Below are 20,445 nucleotides of genomic sequence, written 5' to 3' on the forward strand. Positions count from 1 at the left end.
AATTCTGTCGAAGAAACCTCTCCCTTGAGTGATAAGATTGATGCTATTATGTCTATGCTTGTGAATGGTAGGACAAATGTTGATCCTAATAATGTTCCGTTAGCTTCATTGGTTGCCCAAGAAGAACATGTTGATGTGAACTTCATTAAAAATAATAATTTCAACAACAATGCTTATCGGAACAATTCTAGTAACAACTATAGGCCATATCCTTATAATAATGGTAACGGTTATGGTAATTCTTATCGGAATTCTTACAACAATAATAGGAATTCACCCCCTGGACTTGAAGCCATGCTTAAAGAATTTATTAGTACACAAACTGCTTTTAACAAATCTGTTGAAGAAAAGTTTGGGAAAATTGATATACTTGCTTCTAAAGTCGATAGTCTTGCTGCTGATGTTGATCTTTTGAAATCGAAAGTTATGCCTAATGAAAATAATGATATTAAGTCATTTGCTACAGCAAACGCCATCCAAGTTAGAATTAATGAGAATATAAGATTGATGGCCGAATTGCGTGCTAGGTGGGAGAAAGAAGAAAATGCTAAAGATAACAATGTAGCTAAAGTTTGGACTATTACCACCACTAGTAATGCTAGTTCTTCACATGTTGCTGCACCTCCTACTATTAATGGTAAAAGAATTGGTGTTGGCAATGTTTCCACTTCTAATGCAAAGCGTGAAATACTGCCTGAAACTGCCTGTGATAAAACTGCTGAATTTTTTTCCAACATTGGGGACAATGATCCCATTGCTTTAGATCATAATGGTTTAGATTTTGATGATTGTCACACATCTGAAGTTATAAAGTTCTTACAAAAACTTGCTAAAAGTCTTAATGCTAATGCTATAAATTTGGCCTTTACAAAACATATTACAAATGCTCTCATAAAAGCTAGAGAAGAGAAACTAAAACTTGAAACTTCTATTCCTAGGAAGTTAGAGGATGGTTGGGAGCCCATCATCAAGATTAAGGTCAGTGACTTTGATTGTAATGCTTTATCTGATCTTGGTGCAAGTATTTCTGTTATGCCTAGGAAAATCTATAATATGCTTGACTTGCCACCATTGAAAAATTGTTATTTGGATGTTAATCTTGCTGATAACTCTACAAAGAAACCTTTGGGGAGAGTTGATAATGTTCGCATTACGGTTAACAATAACCTTGTCCCTGTTGATTTTGTTGTCTTGGATATTGAATGCAATGCATCTTGTCCCATTATATTGGGAAGACCTTTTCTTCGAACTGTTGGTGCTATTATTGATATGAAGGAAGGAAATATTAAATATCAATTTCCTCTCAAGAAAGGTATGGAACACTTCCCTAGAAAGAGAATGAAGTTACCTTTTGATTTCTATCATTAGAACAAATTACGATGTTGATGCTTCATCTCTTGATGTTACTTGATACACACTTTTTGCACCTAGCTGAAAGGCGTTAAAGAAAAGCGCTCATGGGAGACAACCCATGATTTTACTTCTGCACTTTTGTTTTATATTTGAGTCTTGGAAGTTGTTAATACTGTAGCAACCTCTCCTTATCTTAGTTTTGTTGCATTGTTGTTCCAAGTAAAGTCTTTGATAGTAAGGTTCATACTAGATTTGGATTACTGCGCAGAAACATATTTCTTGCTGTCACGAATCTGGGCTGAATTCTCTGTAGGTAACTCAGAAAATTCTGCAAATTTACGTGAGTGATCCTCAGATATGTACGCAACTTTCATTCAATTTGAGCATTTTCATTTGAGCAAGTATGGTGCCTCTTAGAAATTCGTCTTTACGGACTGTTCTGTTTTGACAGATTCTGCCTTTTATTTCGCATTGCCTGTTTTGCTATGCTTGATGGATTTTTCTATTCCATTAACTTTCAGTAGCTTTGTGCAATGTCCAGAAGTGTTAAGAATGATTATGTCACCTCTGAACATGTGAATTTTGATTATGCACTAACTCTCTAATGAGTTGTTTTGAGTTTGGTGTGGAGGAAGTTTTCAAGGATCAAGAGAGGAGGATGATACAATGTGATCAAGGAGAGTGAAATCTCTAAGCTTGGGGATGCCCCGGTGGTTCACCCCTGCATATTTCAAGAAGACTCAAGCGTCTAAGCTTGGGGATGCCCAAGGCATCCCCTTCTTCATCGACAACATTATCAGGTTCCTCTAGTGAAACTATATTTTTATTCCATCACATCTTATGCGCTTTACGTGGAGCGTCTGTATGTTTTTGTTTTTGTTTTGTTTGAATAAAGTTGGATCCTAGCATTCATTGTGTGGGAGAGAGACACGCTCCGCTGTTGCATATGGACAAATATGTCCTTAGGCTTTACTCATAATGTTCATGGCGAAGGTTGAAACTGCTTCGTTAAATTGTTATATGGTTGGAAACGGGAAATGCTACATGTGGTAATTGGTATAATGTCTTGAATAATTTGATACTTGGCAATTGTTGTGCTCATGTTTAAGCTCTTGCATCATATACTTTGCACCTATTAGTGAAGAAATACATAGAGCTTGCTAGAATTTGGTTTGCATGATTGGTCTCTCTAAGGTCTAGATATTTTCTAGTAGGGGTCGAACAACAAGGAAGACGGTATAGAGTCTTATAATGCTTACAATATGTCTTTTATGTGAGTTTTGCTGTACCGGTTCATACTTGTGTTTGTTTCAAATAACTTTGCTAGCCTAAGCCTTGTAATGAGAGGGATTACTTCTCATACATCCAAAATCCTTGAGCCAAACACTATGCCACTTGTGTCCACCATACCTACCTACTACATGGTATTTCTCCGCCATTCCAAAGTAAATTGCTTGAGTGCTACCTTTAAAATTTCCATTCTTCACCTTTGCAATATATAGCTCATGGGACAAATAGCCTAAAAACTATTGTGGTATTGAATATGTACTTATGCATTTTATCTCTTATTAAGTTGCTTGTTGAGCGATAACCATGTTCCTGGGGACGCCATCAACTACCCTTTGTTGAATATCATGTGAGTTGCTATGCATGTTCGTCTTGTCTGAAGTAAGGGCGATTTACCATGATTTGAATGGTTTGAGCATGCATATTGTTAGAGAAGAACATTGGGCCGCTAACTAAAGCCATGATCCATGGTGGAAGTTTCAGTTTTGGACAACAATCCTCAATCTCTTATGAGAAAATTATTTGTTGCTAAATGCTTATGCATTAAAGAGGAGTCCATTATCTGTTGTCTATGTTGTCCCGGTATGGATGTCTAAGTTGAGAATAATCAAAAGCGAGAAATCCAATGCGAGCTTTCTCCTTAGACCTTTGTACAGGCGGCATAGAGGTACCCCTTTGTGATACTTGGTTAAAACATATGTATTGCGGTGATAATCCAGGTAATCCGAGCTAATTAGGACAAGGTGCGGGCACTACTAGTATACTATGCATGAGGCTTGCAACTTGTAGGATATAATTTACATAACACATATGCTTTATTATTACCGTTGAAAAAATTGTTTCTTGTTTTCAAAATCAAAGCTCTAGCACAAATACAGCAATCGATGCTTCCCTCTGCGAAGGGCCTTTCTTCTACTTTTATGTTGAGTCTGTTTACCCATTTCTCTCCATCTCAAGAAGCAAACACTTGTGTGAACTGTGCATTGATTCCTACATACTTGCATATTGCACTTGTTATATTACTTTATGTTGACAATATCCATGAGATATACATGTTATAAGTTGAAAGCAACCGCTGAAACTTAATCTTACTTTGTGTTGCTTCAATACCTCTACTATGAATTTATTGCTTTATGAGTTAACTCTTATGCAAGACTTATTGATGCTTGTCTTGAAAGTACTATTCATAAAAAGTCTTTGCTATATGATTCAATTGTTTACTCATTGTATTTACCATTGCTTCGAATCGCTGCATTCATTACATGTGCTTACAATAGTATTGATCAAGATTATGATGGCATGTCACTTCAGAAATTATCTTTATTATCGTTTACCTACTCGGGACGAGTAGGAACTAAGCTTGGGGATCCTGATACGTCTCCAACGTATCGATAATTTCTTATGTTCCATGCTACTTTATTGATGATACCTACATGTTTTATACATACTTTATGTCATATTTATGCATTTTCCGGCACTAACCTATTAACGCGATGCCGAAGAGCCAGTTGCTGTTTTCTGCTGTTTTTGGTTTCAGAAATCCTAGTAAGGAAATATTCTCGGAATTGGACGAAATCAACGCCCAGGATCTTATTTTTCCACGAAGCTTCCAGAACACCGGGGGAGATACGAAGTGGGGCGACGAGGCGACGCCACACTAGGGCGGCGCGGCCCAGCCCCTGGCCACGCGGCCCTGTGGTGTGGGCCCCTCGTGGCGCCCCCTGACCTACCCTTCCGCCTACTTAAGCCTTCGTCGAGAATAACTCCAGTACCGAGAGCCACGATACGGAAAACCTTCCAGAGACGCCGCCGCCGCCAATCCCATCTCGGGGGATTCAGGAGATCGCCTCCGGCACCCTGCCGGAGAGGGGAATCATCTCCCGGAGGACTCTTCACCGCCATGGTCGCCTCCGGAGTGATGTGTGAGTAGTTCACCCCTGGACTATGGGTCCATAGCAGTAGCTAGATGGTCGTCTTCTCCTAATTGTGCTATCATTGTTGAATCTTGTGAGCTGCCTAACATGATCAAGATCATCTATCTGTAATGCTACATGTTGCGTTTGTTGGGATCTGATGAATAATGAATGCTATGTTATGTTGATTATCAATCTATTATCTATGTGTTGTTTATGATCTTGCATGCTCTCCGTTGCTAGTAGAGGCTCTGGCCAAGTTTTTGCTTGTAACTCCAAGAGGGAGTATTTATGCTCGATAGTGGGTTCATGCCTCCATTAAATCTGGGACGGATGAGAAAGTTCTAAGGTTGTGGATGTCTGTTGCCACTAGGGATAAAACATCAATGCTATGTCTAAGGATATATTTGTTGATTACATTACGCACCATACTTAATGCAATTGTCTGTTGTTTGCAACTTAATACCGGAGGGGGTTCGGATGATAACTTTGAAGGTGGACTTTTTAGGCATAGATGCATGCTGGATAGCGGTCTATGTACTTTGTCGTAATGCCCAATTAAATCTCACAATACTCATCATAACATGTATGTGCATGGTCATGCCCTCTTTATTTGTCAATTGCCCAACTGTAATTTGTTCACCCAACATGCTATTTATCTTATGGGAGAGACACCTCTAGTGAACTGTGGACCCCGGTCCATTCTTTTACATCGAATACACCCATCTGCAATACTCGTTCTACTGTTCTCTGCAAACATCATCATCCACACTATACATCTAATCCTTTGTTACAGCAAGCCGGTGAGATTGACAACCTCACTGTCACGTTGGGGCAAAGTAATTTGGTTGTGTTGTGCAGGTTCCACGTTGGAGCCAGAATCCCTGGTGTTGCGCCGCACTACACTCCGCCGCCATCAACCTTCAACGTGCTTCTTGGCTCCTACTGGTTCGATAAACCTTGGTTTCTTACTGAGGGAAAACTTGCCGCTGTACGCATCACACCTTCCTCTTGGGGTTCCCAACGGACGCGTGCTGTACGCGTATCAGTGCCCTACACATGTTATTTTTTCAATATGTTTTCATTCATCAATTGAAAAGCATAATTTAAATAAGCAATAAACGGAAAATAAGAGGAAACAAATACAATACTAAAATGAAAACGACTAGGCCCCTAGACTACCTGTCGCCCCTCGGGGCGGTTGACGATCTGGCCCCATCGTTGTCTCCCTCTCTCCTCTGCTTCTCCGACGCTGCCCGCTGCTCCATCCACTGCGCGCTCGCCAGAGCTCGGTGGCCCCCCGCGTCCTCTAGTAGTTGTTGTTGCAACGCCTCGTTGGCATTATCTTGGGCCTTCTTGAGCATCTCGAAGGACGCGAATAAAGCCCTCTTCTCTATCGCTTTCTCCTCTGGGTCAGGCCCGCTCTAGTCGTTGTCGTCTTCGTCCCTGTCAGACTCCTCCCCTACGGTCGCCGCCTCCCGGCAGTGTTGCTGCTTCGCGTCGAATTCCGCGTGGGCCGCCCGCTCCTCCTTTGCCTCCTGCTCCGCGTCAGCCATGAACTTCGCGTTCATCGCTGCGTCAATAACGTCGTCCACGCTATCTTCGTTCTCGTCGTCGAACTCGTCGGTGTCGGTGTTGTCGAACGGGGGAGGTGGAGATGGAGGTGGAGGCGGAGTAGCCTGGCCGCCGCCGGCGCTGCTCATCATGGCAAATGTGGTGGCAGAGGAGAGGTTGTGCGGTGGCTAGGATTCAGGAGTCGATGAGATAGCCGAGCGCACACCCCTCTTTATATAGGCCGAAGAAAGCCGAGGGGCGCGACACGCTTGGCAACGACATTAAATTCATTGGTAGAGGTGGTCGCCGCTGCTCAGCAGGCGAGACATCGCCATTAACGTGGCGCAGACTGCCGAAACGATGTCTCGTCGTCAGTACTAGCGCGTTTGAGAATACGCATCGACCTTGGTCACTGTCAGGCGGACCCGTGGGAGAAGCGAGCGGTCACGTGGCGCGACTGCGCAGCGTCCATCGAGACGCATCCGAGGCACATATTTGGACCGCGACTGCATCTCCACGGACGGCCCAATCACTATGTGTTGGGCCCGCTGAACCTAGGTGCGGGCATATTTTTCGATCACGTGGTGGAAAACGATAGCTCCATCTCCGTTTACATCGGGCCCTTAGACTAGTCCCAATAGGAGTATCATAAGTAGTATCATGCATGTCATGTTGGCAAAAATCTGATGTGGCGCACCAATTAATGAGGTGAGAGATGAGAGTGGTATCATAATATGATACGTATCATAGCACGTAAAACTAGAAAACTTAGTGGTAAACACATCATGTACACAAATTTGCATTGAGATTCTACAAAACATTAAATATGATGATACTATGATACTATGTTATGATCCTATGCATTGTGGAGGTAGTATCATAAACTAGTATCATGCGTATAATACTAGTGTATGATACTTCCCATTGTGACTAATCTTAGACCGCATAACAGGTAGGGTCGCGGCGATACCGAGTCAACAATCATTGATCAGCAGCTAACGCCTACTCTCTTTTTTTTGACGTGCGCCTACTCTTATTATTGGAAATACTTATAGTGTGTGTTACAATTTCACATTTCCAAAAAGCTCTGGTGCTACATTTTCCAGCTATTTTAATTGGTCCAACAATTCGCCACAGAAAATAAGTACATGGTTCAACGGTTGACTTATTTATATCCTATAAAATAATGTGACATTTTGACAATCTAGGCTAAACTTTTAGGTATCCTTAGTTCATGCTTAAGCTAGCGGTAAACATGGTTCATCAAAATAATCTACATTTTACTAGCATGTTTTTATAAATATGAAAATATGCAAGCAAGTGACTCCAACAACTCTTGCTAGGCGAATGATGAAATGGCTATATGTATGAGCATTTAGGACCTTGCAAGTAAATATAAGCCAGATCAGAATGCCCTTAATACCGAGTTGGGTGAGGGAAGACCCAATTATCCACCAGCAAAACTCAGGAAGAAGCGATAACTTTCAAGATGTTAGAAGTAAAATTGTATGACAAACTCTAACCGTCCTAGTTGTAACAATGACTTGCTAAGGCTCCACAAATTTTTATCGCCAAAAAAAAAGGCTCCACAAATTTGTTGGTTCCGCCACTGATTTCAGGCATAGTCCTCCTAGGAATAGAGAGTTGTGGATGCTCCTCTAGTTAGATGTCCCCACTTTGCAGTGACTAAGGTCCATGCTAATGTCTATCCCCTGCGCCGAAGGGAAATTTCTTCATCCAGAAAACCTATTTTTATTTTTCAGTGACTTGCTCTTCTAGAGTTGTTCAAGGTGGTTCCTTGGTCTGAGGAAGATAAAGATCCACAAGAGGTCTAGAGGGCAGGGGGGATGAAAGATGGTGGCGACAAGAAGCTATGTTCCAGGCCGCATGACACCCTGACCAATGCTCAACGTTGGTAGAAAATAAATGTCGATGTGAGAAATGCGAAAACCGACCTCAAGCATGTACCATTGGATGGTACAAATCTCACATTATGTGAGATGAGGTGACTCCTGAGTGGCTGATGGGAAATGACAAAACCGACCTCTAACACATAAGTTATCACGAAATGGTATTTTGTAGAAAACAACTTTCGATTTGATCCCTTTTTCTCGATACCATGTATCAAGAACGTTGGGGTTGCACTATTGAACACCCGAAATCAAGATGTTGTGGTGTCTCTCCTTGGTGTGACGACATGGACATATTGCAGGCCCTCAAATCGGGGAATCTAGCAACCCACGCCATGACCCGTGACATTGAGGCCGTCGAGGTCAACACCCTAGGTTGGGCGTTAAGCTTGGGAACCTCAACACCACTGCCGGACTGCCGCGCTTGTCCGTGTTGGATCTACACGCATAGTCGCTCAACGTCTCAACGCCTTGACCTAGAGCATTGAATAGGACAATTTCAACATCTCCCTTGTAGGGAATTGGGAAGAATGGTCAGATTCTATATTATTTTTCAGAAAGAACGAGTGGGCCACCGAATCAAGGCTGGTTGGATGAAGTGGCGTCAAGCTTCTGGCGTACTCTGTGACAAGAGAGTGCCACAAAAGCTAAAAGGCAGGTTTTATAGGACAGCTATCCGACCTGCTATGTTGTATGACGCTGAGTGTTGGCCAATGAAGAGACGACATATCCAACAGTTAAGTGTAGCAGAGATGCGCATGTTAAGTTGGATATGTGGCCACACAAAAAAGGATCAGGTACGAAACGACGATATACGGGAGAGACTTGGGGTAGCACCGATTGAAGAGAAGCTGGTCCAACATTGTCTCAGATGGTTTGGACATATCCAACTGACATGGGCATACCCTTCGGGTACCCATTATTAGTATACCCGGCTCGGCCCAATATGGAGAAGACTCAATATGGAGAAGGCCCAACAAAGCAACCCGAAGAAGTAGTCGACTAGGACTCTTGTAAAACCCTAGGCTGGTTGCATATATAAAGCTAGCCAGGGCACCCGAAATATGGGGAACAGATAGACAGAATATAGACAACATAGCTCCGCCGATGGCGACACCATGTAAACATACTGTGATCATATAGTGGATTGCTAGCAGCACGTAGGGATCCTCCACCGAGGGGACCCGAAGCTGGGTACGTCGTGTGCCTAATCTCGACCCCGGAATCTCCATCGTCGCTCTTCCCGAAAACCCTAGTCTACAATATGTAGGCATTGCCGAGGTATTCCCTCGTCAATTGGCGCCGTCTGTGGGAACTGGCGACGTTTGGATTTTGTTATTCGGGCGGGATCATCAAGTTCTTCATCGACATCAAGATTGAAGACAAAAAAAAAAAAAAAAAAAAAAAAAAAAAAAAAATTATATCGCATCTACTTCGCGAGCTACCACCACGGTGCAATCAGCAACTTGATCGGAACTCTGCTGGTTCCGTCCGTGTTCTTCAAGGACAAGGCAATCAAACGTGAAGACAACCTGTGGCCAAAACAGCACTCCACATAAGAAGAAAAGGAGAGAAGTTTGTTTGGCGCACCCGCATCAATACCATCAAACAACCACTTCGTGAAGAAAAATAGAGCTAAGTATTCTCACATGTATTTAGACTAGTACTACTGCGTAGATCTTTTGACTTGTCTGCATTATACTTAGGCAAAGATATAGCTAGATGCTCGGTCAACAAGATGGAACTCATGGCATGAAACGGTGCAGTCTAGATGTGCCGACGAAATCCCAATATAAATTGCTCAGATCGGAACAAGCTCCAGTTATCTCGGCTACGCGGACCCGACAAAGCATGGACTCGACATACTCGGCTGTTCACCGTCATGGATCCGCCACCTCGACTGTGTCATCTTCATCGAATACTTTCGGCCAGGCGCCGCGCGACTACATCGACTGTCTTTTTGTTGCGCAATTATTTCGACATCGTCATCTAAATCGACCAAGTCGGTTAGGATCCGCGCGACTACATCAACAATGTCAGCCAGACGTCGCGTGCCTACATCGACTTTGTTCGTTGCACGACACTGCCAGCAAAAGCGACTCCGTCCGCACCCGATCAACGAAGCTAAGTGTTCCTTTTTCAAGAGTCAATTATTATTTACTTTCGCTACACCCAAAATACCTGGGGGCTGTGCCATTACTTCTTTACCGCAAATATATTCGGGTACTTGGTGAATTTCTTTTCTTCGGCTTAGTGGAATTATCTTCTCCGGAATATATCATTCTTCGCTTCGATGGAATATATCATTCTTCGGTTCAGTGGATATATCTTCTTCACTCTGGATACATCTTTCTCGGCTCATTGGATTTATTTTTCTTCGCTTAGCGAATTTATCTTCTTCGGCTCAATGGATTTATTTTCTTCAGCTTACTCGGATTTGGCTACTTCGGATTCCTCTTATAAAGTTATCATTGGTTTCTTCTAATATTATACTATCCAATGAGTTTCCGGGTCAAGAGAGTCATCTTCTACGATTATTACTGGAACTATTTTCTTCGGGTCAATGGATTCATCTTGTATGGTTATTACTAGATTCTTCGGATCAATGGATTCATCTTCTATGATAATCAGCGAATTCATCTTCTATGGGTATTCTTTGGATTCTTCGGGTCAATGGGTTCATCCTCTGTGATATAGATGGATTTATCTTCAATATATGCTCTATATTTAATGGCGTAATCTTCAATATGGATTCATCTCAAATATTTCATCTGGGATTCATCTTCATATATTATTGTCTATGGCTTCATCTTAAATGGCGTCACCATATATGACGTCGCAACTCCGTCAAATTCTTTCGACATCATGGCTAAACACTCGGGGGCTCGACCATGACTTCGCCTCGGGTCGCAACTGCGACACAACATCTAAGTAACAATCATAACGTCACCTCACAGCTCGGAGGCTCGGCTATTTCTTCATCAACAATTTGGCGGCATCTATTATCGCTATTTGGTGGTTTCTACTTCGGTTCGACTTCCTCTATGCAGTCGAAGATTTCATCGCGCGTCGACTCCATCGTACCCAATAAAGCTAAGTGTTCCTTTATCTTACACAAAGTTGATTATCATTTACTTTTGCCGCACCTGATGCTCGGGGGCTGCGCGGCGTATATTCACTTTACATATCATTGAATCTAAGCATCTGACACCGCATGTGAAAAAGAGAGTCAAGGAAAAGATAGAAAAAGTTTGTTCATTTGTGCAGGAGAAAGCAAATTTCAAAGTATGTAAAAGAGAACCCGACGAAATTGTCTACAGTGAGAACTCGACAAAATTGTCTTCAAGAAAGGACAGAACCCGACGAAATCAAAATAGCACCCGATGGAATTTTCTTCAAAAGAGAACCCGACGAAATTTTACTCAAAGAGAACCCGACGAAATTGTCCTTAAGGAGGTTCCGAAGAATTATCTTCAACAAGGTCACGAAGAATTATCTTGAAGGAGGTCCCGAAAAATTATCTTCAAGCAGGACCCGAAGAATTGTCCTCAAGGAGGACCCGAAGAAATTTTCCTGAAGGAGGAACTCGACGAAATTATCATCAAGGAGGAACCAAAAAAAAAAAGAGAGAGAAAAAAAGGGACGGACAAATCTTCGGGTCTATTGACTCGTCATTTGTTCCGAGCAAGAGTATCGGCGATGTACCCGACAATATAGAAGAATCCAATATATGCGGCTGTCTCATCACGCCCGAGAAAAATATAGAAGAACCCGCAAAATGGGTCATTGCATCAGCCGAACAAGGCACTCGACAATATATTCTCAGAACGCCAAAGTTGCGATCAATTTCTGAATGCCGCAAATTTGCGAAGGTAAGACCCCAGAATCCGTTCTGCTGGGCGTGGCATCGCCGAAGACTGCGCTCTGCTACTTTTATCCGTATCAACAGATACGAAGAAAAATCCTAACGGACGCGTTAGGTACCCGATAAATATGACTGGGACTCGACAGAATGGTAAGACCTTAAGCGGCACCTGTCGAGTTAACACCAGTATCCCGAGATCATGTCCAGGGACGTGATCTTGAAGTAGGTTTTTGCGGATTGCCACAAGAGCAGTTAACTAGTACCTGATCCGTCAGATGAACTAGCCCCAATTACCATTATCCCTGTACAATATAGATATGGATGTCAAATAAAAATAGCAACGGCCTGGAGTTGATAAAAAGAGGGGCTGCGTCAAGTTCTTTGTCGAGTAGTACAACTCGAGCCTATGCCTAGGTGCAAGCACCTGCCCATAGGCTCGGGGGCTACTCTTATCGAGAGAATTGTTCACTCTCCCGATAAGATACAAGAAAGAGGAAAAATTGTGGTGTCGACTAAAAGCAAGTTGAGCCTACACCCAAGTGCAAACACTTGGTTGTAGCCTCGGGGGCTACTCCCATCGGGAGCGCTGGTCGCGCACCCGATAAATGTGAAAAGCTCAAGAAAGAATGACAATATAGCGGCATAAAGCGTTGAGCCTACAACCAAGCACAAACACTTGGCTGTAGCCTCGGGGGCTACTCCCATCGGGAGCGCTGGTCGCGCACCCGATAGAAAAATAACTTCGGCAGCATCTACGACAATCAAGGTTTGTAGACTCAACTCGATTCTATGACTCGAGTGGAGCCTACTCCCATCGGGAGCACATGGATTTCATCAAATCCTCCAGAAATATAGTTAAATTCTTTATCGAGTAGTACAACTTGAGTCTATGCCCAAGTGCAAGCACTTGCCCATAGACTCGGGGGCTACTCCCATCGGGAGCGCTGCCGCGCACCCGATAATTTCTGGAATCGTCGACATCATCTACGCTACACATGATCTACGACATGGACCTCGCCTTGTATGTCTTCGACTCCGGAAATGATAATGCTTGGAGTTTCTACGCAAGTCTTCGACTTCCCTATAAACTCGGGGGCTACTGACATGGGCATACCCTTCGGGTACCCATTATTAGTATACCCGGCTCGGCCCAATATGGAGAAGACTCAATATGGAGAAGGCCCAACAAAGCAACCCGAAGAAGTAGTCGACTAGGACTCTTGTAAAACCCTAGGCTGGTTGCATATATAAAGCTAGCCAGGGCACCCGAAATATGGGGAACAGATAGACAGAATATAGACAACATAGCTCCGCCGATGGCGACACCATGTAAACATACTGTGATCATATAGTGGATTGCTAGCAGCACGTAGGGATCCTCCACCGAGGGGACCCGAAGCTGGGTACGTCGTGTGCCTAATCTCGACCCCGGAATCTCCATCGTCGCTCTTCCCGAAAACCCTAGTCTACAATATGTAGGCATTGCCGAGGTATTCCCTCGTCACCAACGGAGGCCTCCGGAAGCGCCAGTGCATAGCATACGGATAAAGCGTGATGAGAATGTTAAGAGGGGTCGTGGTATACCAAACTTGACATGGGAGGAGTCCGTTAAGAAAGACCTGAAGGTTTGGAATATCGACAAAGATTTAGCCATAGATAGGGGTGCGTGAAAGTTAGCTATCCACGTTTCGGAACCATGACTTGGCTTCGAGATCTTATGGTTTCAACTCTAGCCTAACCCAACTTATTTGGAACTGAAAGACTTGGTTGTTGTTGTTGTAAAGAACGTGTCATTTCCGTCTAAACATTTTTTTCCTATAAAAAGACCAGATTTGTCATTTTTCAGGGGTGCGCTCAGCAAATCCTAATGCGCCAAGCCGACGCAAACGACCGACAGATCCCCCGCGTGTGCTCAGCAAATTCCTCTTTCTCGTTGCCGGTTGGGCCCCGAGTGACCCGACAGCGCCTTCACTAGTGGAGCCGCGTCCGCTGCTCCGCCCGCATCTCTCACCGCCCCAAAACCACACCCAGCTGGCGTGGCATCACACTCTATCCCACCGCACCCTGTCCTCACCGCGAGTGCCCGCACCGCCCGGCGACTCATTCCTCCCCCTTCAAATCGGATTCCCTTTTCTCTCTCTACTATTCCCCGTCTGCCAGGAGCTCCGTCTCGCGCACCGCCACCGCCACCACCGCCATTGGACCGGCCCCCGAGCGCCGCAGCGGCTGACCCTCGCGCGATGTTGCGCCACGCGGCGGCCCGGCGGTCGGCGCAGATCCGCCGCCTCCTCTCCACGTCCGCCCCCGCCGCGGGCGCCGGCTCCGCCCTCCGCGGCCCCTGCATCGTCCACAAGCGCGGCACCGACATCCTCCACGACCCATGGTACAACAAGGTACCCGACCTCTCCTCCCCGACCTCCCGATCCGCCCGCTCGCGCACCCGCCCGCGGTTCTCATGTTCGATTTCGTGTTCGCGCAGGACACGGCGTTCCCGCTCACGGAGCGCGACCGCCTGGGCCTGCGGGGCCTGCTCCCGCCGCGGGTCATGTCCTTCGAGCAGCAGTACGAGCGATTCAGTGAGTCCCCTCCCCCACTCTATCACTAGCGCCCCCACGCCCCACGGGCCGAATCTCCCGCCCGTCGTCGCCCGCTAACGCCCTGAACCCTTACCCGTGCTGTTACGCAGTAAACTCGTACCACTCGCTGGAGCACAACACCAAGGGGGAGCCCGAGTCGGTGGTCTCGCTCGCCAAGTGGAGGATCCTCAACAGGCTGCACGACCGCAACGAGACGCTCTACTACAGGGTGAGCCACCCGCTCCTCTGCTACAAATGGTGGACTAGGAGGCTTCTTTTTTTATCGTGAGCAGTGATGAATTGGGTGTTTGATCACGCGTTATGTTCCTGTAGGTGCTGATTGACAACATCAAGGATTTTGCGCCCATCATATACACTCCCACGGTCGGCTTGGTCTGCGAGAACTACAGCGGTCTCTTCAGGCGCCCCCGTGGGATGTACTTCAGCGCGAAGGACAAGGGGGAGATGATGTCCATGATTTACAACTGGCCAGCAGAAACGGTACACTTTCCAACAAAGTGATAGTAATACTTTTTGGTCACTGATGTAGCTGGCAGAGAAGGTTGAGATTTAAATGTTGCATCAATTTGATATCATATTGCGTTCATCAAATTGCAAATTGATGCTAACAGGGACTGCAGAGTAATTCACTTTTAAATCTATTGTCAGTTTCCATATGTATGCTTCATGCTTTATACTCCCTCCGTTCACTAATGTAACACCTTTTCAGCTTTTTTCGTAAATGCATGTATCTAGATGTGTGTTAGTGTGCATGCTCACTTATTTTGGTCCGTATCTAGTCCACTTTGAAATATCTAAAAGGTCTTACATTGCTGAGCATAGGGAGTACTATATATTTCTATCTAATAAAATATAGAAGTGTAATATAATTGCTCCCACTTCTGCTTGCTTGTCTTGACTTCTTCATGGGGTTGGCCGTTTCTTATTTCAGGTTGACATGATAGTTGTGACTGACGGTAGTCGCATTCTAGGCCTAGGTGATCTTGGTGTTCAGGGCATAGGTATACCTATTGGTAAACTTGATGTTTATGTTGCAGCTGCTGGTATCAATCCACAGAAGGTATATTAATGTGTTCCTTTCTGCTTGGATCATAAAAACAAATTGCTTCCATTATCTACAGGTTGTGTATGGCATTTCCCCCATTTTATATGTTTCCCTCCTGTAGGTTCTCCCAATAATGCTTGACGTGGGAACAAATAACCAAAAGCTCCTTGACGACAAGCTATGTGCGTAAGCTACATTAAATGTAACTTCTGAAGCAGTTCATATAAATGTTTTTATCCACTTTCGTGGCAAACACAGATGGGCATTCTCTGATTAAATCAAAAGTCTAACCATACTAGTTCTCTAGAACAAAAGGGTAGAAACTGATTTGCTGTTTGGAATAAATTCCTACATCATAGCATAGCTTATTAAGTGAGTATTTTCTTAGATTTAGGATTGAGGCAACCTAGGTTGGAAGGAGAGGAATACTTAGCTGTTGTAGATGAATTCATGGAAGCCGTTCATGCACGGTGGCCTAAAGCAATTGTGCAGGTATGTCTGTATGTGTGGTGTGGTCATACTTTGCTTGCTTACTCAATCATGCTCCGTTGCTAAAGTGGTAAATCCTCAGTTTGAAGACTTCCAAATGAAATGGGCATTTGAAACTCTTCAGAGGTATCGGAACCGATTTTGCATGTTCAATGATGATGTACAGGTAAGATGATTCCCCAACTTTGCTGTTGTGTAGTCTATTAGCACTGTTCCTTTCCTTCCAGTTATATATTATAATTTGTTGGTCTCTTCCTATTTGATAGGGGACGGCAGGAGTTGCTCTAGCTGGTCTACTTGGAGCTGTTAGAGCACAGGGTCGACCCCTAACAGACTTTACTAAGCAGAAAATAGTTGTGGTGGGAGCTGGAAGGTATGTGATACGTTTGACATGATTGCACATTTTCCTCAGTATATTTCATATAATCTGTTGCTTGTCAAAATTTTGTTTCGTCAATTCTAACACCTCTTCAGAATTCAGTGCTGGGTTAGGTGTGCTTAACATGGCTAAGCATGCAATGTTAAGGATGCCAGGGATCCATAAAGTTGGAGAACTGGGCGAAGGACACAATCAGTTCTGGGTCCTTGACAAGGATGTAAGTTTAATCTGTGCAAGCAAATACATGTTTAATGCTTTCCCGCTAGGCATCTTCTGTCATATGTGTTCAGCTGACATTTTAGCACTAAGTCATCATTTGTAAGTGTGTAATAGGTTGAGTACTTACGTGCCACTGTTGTGATGTACCATGCAGGGTCTTATTACCAAAGGTAGAAAGTGCCTGGATCCAGCAGTTGCTCGTTTTGCCAGAGGTTTTGGTCCTGAAGAGGTTGAAGATCTCCATGAGGGGGCTAGTCTTGTTGAAGTGGTATTTAAATTTTGTTAATATTTCTTTAATCTTGAGCTAAATCAATGTTATTAGCATGAAAGATTTCGAACTGGTTTTGTAGTTTCACTGATTCAGCTCATCATCAGGTCAAGAAAGTAAAGCCTCATGTGCTTTTAGGACTATCTGGAGTTGGTGGTATTTTTACCGAAGAGGTGCAATCTCTTATCTCATGAGTAATGACTGCTGGAAGCTGATGTCTATTCTTTTATTTGTTTCCCCTATTTACCAGTCCACTCATACCAACCTCAGACCAGAGGCTTGGCTATAGCTGCAAGTAGTCCATTTAACCTTACTATTTATTTCACCATTGTTACATATCTGCTCTTTAGCATGCTTCAGCATGGTTCAGAATTGTCTCATGAACAACGACAGCCTCAAATATGTGTATCTCCTGTTAGGTTCCCAAAACTGTCTACTTTCTGAACTTATAACATTAAATTGGCTAATATCATCTTAACAAGTGCTTAATTATACTCCTATATGATATTCTCATGTCCTACTCTTATCATTTTCAGAAATTGAGTTTTAACTTCAGGATTTTTTCATACTTCCAGGTTCTCAAGGCTATGAAAGAATCTGATTCCCCCTGCCCTGCAATATTTGCAATGTCAAACCCAACTACAAAAGGTTTACCCCTAATATTTAGCTTTTAAATACTCCCTCCGTTCACTAATATAAGATGTTTTGGGTTTTAGTAGATTCATCTAGTTTGGTATGTATCTAGTCTACTTTTAGTGTGGAGATTCACTCACTATGGTGTGTATGTAGTTCACTTTGAAGTGTCTAAAACATCTTATATTTGTAAACAGATTGAGTACTTGTAATAAGGACCTGACTAACATTGGCCTTTTCTCGTACAGCCGAGTGTACACCTGAAGATGTATTCAAGCATGTTGGAGAAAATGCAGTATTTGCTAGCGGAAGCCCTTTCAGTAACGTTGCTTTAAGTGAGTCATGTCTAACCTCCTTTGTATTGTTTGTGCTAAATTTCCTGTTGGTGACTGCTAATGGTATGATTTGAATGTCCTAGGCAATGGTAGAAAAGGGTATGCTAATCAAGCAAACAACATGTATCTGTTTCCTGGGTATGACAATCTTCTGTTTTTTTCTGGCCATTCTTTGGTTTTCGTTTTCACCTGATGTAAATTTGTGTGAAATACAGGATTGGTTTAGGAGCCCTTCTTTCAGGTGCTCGGCATATTTCGGATGGCATGCTCCATGCTGCATCTGAGTGGTAAGTCCTGTTTCATTGGATCATGTCATTAGTTTAACTGATGATATTCCCTTGCTTTACCTCATTTAAGTATCATTTGCGCAAGATGCAAACAAACTTGTAGGTGCTATTGCCATTTGGAGGCAAAGTGCTAAACATTTAGGTTTGCAGGCTTCAATTATAAGGCTGTTCACAAAGTGGACCCATGATTATTGATTTTTCAATTTACATTGCACAATGTTTGTAGTTGATTGTCACAATTGAGCTAAGTATTAAACTGATAATTGCTGGTGCAGCCTTGCTTCATACATCACTGATGATGCAATTCGAAAAGGAATCCTCTTTCCTTCAATATCAAGGTTAGCTCCTCACCCAGCTGTTGCCATTGCACTCTGTAACCACATGCCTTGTATTCTACCGCTGCTAACTACCACCCACCCACATTGCAGTATCAGGCACATCACCGCACGTGTCGGCGCTGCAGTCGCCCGTGCCGCTGTTGACGAAGATCTGGCTGAAGGATGTGCTGATGTGGATCCTAGAGAGCTCAGGAGCATGTCAGAGGTATGACATACCAAATCTCACATCCGTAAAGTTGCTTGCCGTTGTGCCTGATTTTCTTTATGTGCTCACAGTCGGACACAGTGGACTACGTGGCTCGGAAGATGTGGTACCCTGTTTACAGCCCCCTTGTGAATGACAAATAGAGTTCAGTGAACCACACCTGAAGAGATGTATCAGGCACATATATTTCTTCTGAGTAGTTACCAATTTGCTATCTTGATTTAGCCGCTCCACGTGAGAGTATTTCAGCAGATACTGCTGCCCAGCCTACGGAATGCTGTTGAGCCATTTATTTACATTGATAGGTCCGGCAAACATTGCTCAATTTTGAGACCCGTTGAACCATATAAGTTCATGTCTCGCCTTAAGGACTTCAATAAATATCAGATGCTGGGTTTGTTTCTGCATCTTCATTGTTAAACTAAATGAACTTCGCAAATTTGTTTATGAAATCGTTCAGCAGGTGTATTTTCTGAAACTTCTTCATGCTTATACTGAGCGCAAGTATCTAAAACACTTGGTTCATCGTATGCCTGAAACTCTCAGAGTGACAAGGACTTGCCGATATCTCAGCATGCATCAAGTGGTCAAATTGACCCAGCTTCAAGATTATTCAGTATCTGGGCCAACAAAATTATGCTTTGGCGTATTGTAAAATTTCAGTAATATCTCACCTAGTTCGAAATTATGGGATGAAACAAGATTATCCAGACTCTTCCTTGCAGCGTACGTGTGCCAGAAGTTTTGAAGATTAAAATATAGTGCCTACTGTGAATTGGAATGTGCTCCAGGCTTCCAGCTGGCCTAATTCGTGATAAGAGTTAGGGTGATCCTCACAATCAGTGACAACAAGGAAGAGATCGTTTGACATTGTCCTAATCCCATATTCTCAAATTTGCGACAATCGTCAAAAGTTTTATTTATATGTCGCAGTTGAAGTACAGACTTCACAGGTTCACTCCGGATAGGACGCTTCCGATTACCGAGTGGAGTAGACTGATTGAAGCACTTCCTTGCTGTTATCGCAAAGAGATTAATGGCCTTCCTAGTGGCTAGCTGCCTATGGTTGGAGTGAAACAGTAGGGTTTTCGACAAGTTGGCTACCTTGCGAGTGGAAGTCTGTCGTAAAATCTGGGTGGAGTTTGACCTTTGGAAGAAATCCAAGTTGTGTGAAGTGTTAGCTGAGGTAGAGTAAGAGGAATGGTGAGTGAAGCCGAACCTGATCGTCCGGGATCACGGCTGGCAGGGTGTCGGAAATCTTGTAAACTTTGAAGACACACAACTTGTGTGTTCTTGAAAATGTCGCTGTTGTCTTCAGAAAAGCAATGATCATGAAACCCTACAGATGGAAACTTTGTAACTCATCTTTGGACTATTGTCCGAGTTCATTCACATGACACCATTGAACTCTAAAATCATATAACTATATATAAATCTCATATACTAGTATTTCAGAAGCAACTCAAATATCACTGTAACATGTTGACCACTTCTAAAGATATGTATAACGGTGATATCTTAGCAGTGCCACTTCTAAAGATATGTATAGCGGTGATCAGTGGCGGAGCGTGGCGCAAAACAAAGGGTGGGCCAGTTGCATGTAATGTCGAACAATCGAATAAAAGTCTTGCGAAAAATGTAACTGTTAAATAACACATAATTTTCATCTACTTGTAATATATAATCTAATCATATTGAGCACATATTCAGATTTATTACTCTAAAGCGGAAGTATAAATACAAAACTCTAAGGTCTTGTTTGATACTA

The 20,445-nt window shown here is 43.5% G+C and overlaps 1 protein-coding gene across 1 annotated transcript; it reads left to right on the plus strand.

Moving 5' to 3' along the window:
• Positions 1-13,996: 13,996 nt before the first annotated feature.
• LOC127302967 (NAD-dependent malic enzyme 59 kDa isoform, mitochondrial) lies at positions 13,997-19,103 on the plus strand. Its single transcript, XM_051333706.2, has 19 exons — positions 13,997-14,275; positions 14,362-14,458; positions 14,569-14,687; positions 14,792-14,959; positions 15,411-15,539; positions 15,646-15,706; positions 15,913-16,016; positions 16,096-16,179; positions 16,280-16,386; positions 16,495-16,609; positions 16,766-16,879; positions 16,987-17,052; positions 17,455-17,527; positions 17,761-17,847; positions 17,931-17,985; positions 18,063-18,134; positions 18,410-18,472; positions 18,563-18,677; positions 18,749-19,103. Exons 1-19 carry the CDS (start codon positions 14,123-14,125, stop codon positions 18,818-18,820), a joined length of 1,854 nt encoding a protein of 617 aa, XP_051189666.1. The 5' UTR covers positions 13,997-14,122; the 3' UTR covers positions 18,821-19,103.
• Positions 19,104-20,445: the final 1,342 nt, after the last annotated feature.

The sequence above is a fragment of the Lolium perenne genome, chromosome 1 (genome assembly GCF_019359855.2).
Source record: "Lolium perenne isolate Kyuss_39 chromosome 1, Kyuss_2.0, whole genome shotgun sequence".
Lineage (NCBI taxonomy): Eukaryota > Viridiplantae > Streptophyta > Magnoliopsida > Poales > Poaceae > Lolium > Lolium perenne.

Coding starts and splice junctions, on each gene's coding strand:
- LOC127302967 (XM_051333706.2), top strand. CDS start 14,123: ATGTTGCGCCACGCGGCGGCCCGGCGGTCGGCGCAGATCCGCCGCCTC. Junction 18,473..18,562: donor CTCTTTCCTTCAATATCAAG/GTTAGCTCCTCA, acceptor CCCACATTGCAG/TATCAGGCACATCACCGCAC. Junction 18,678..18,748: donor AGCTCAGGAGCATGTCAGAG/GTATGACATACC, acceptor ATGTGCTCACAG/TCGGACACAGTGGACTACGT.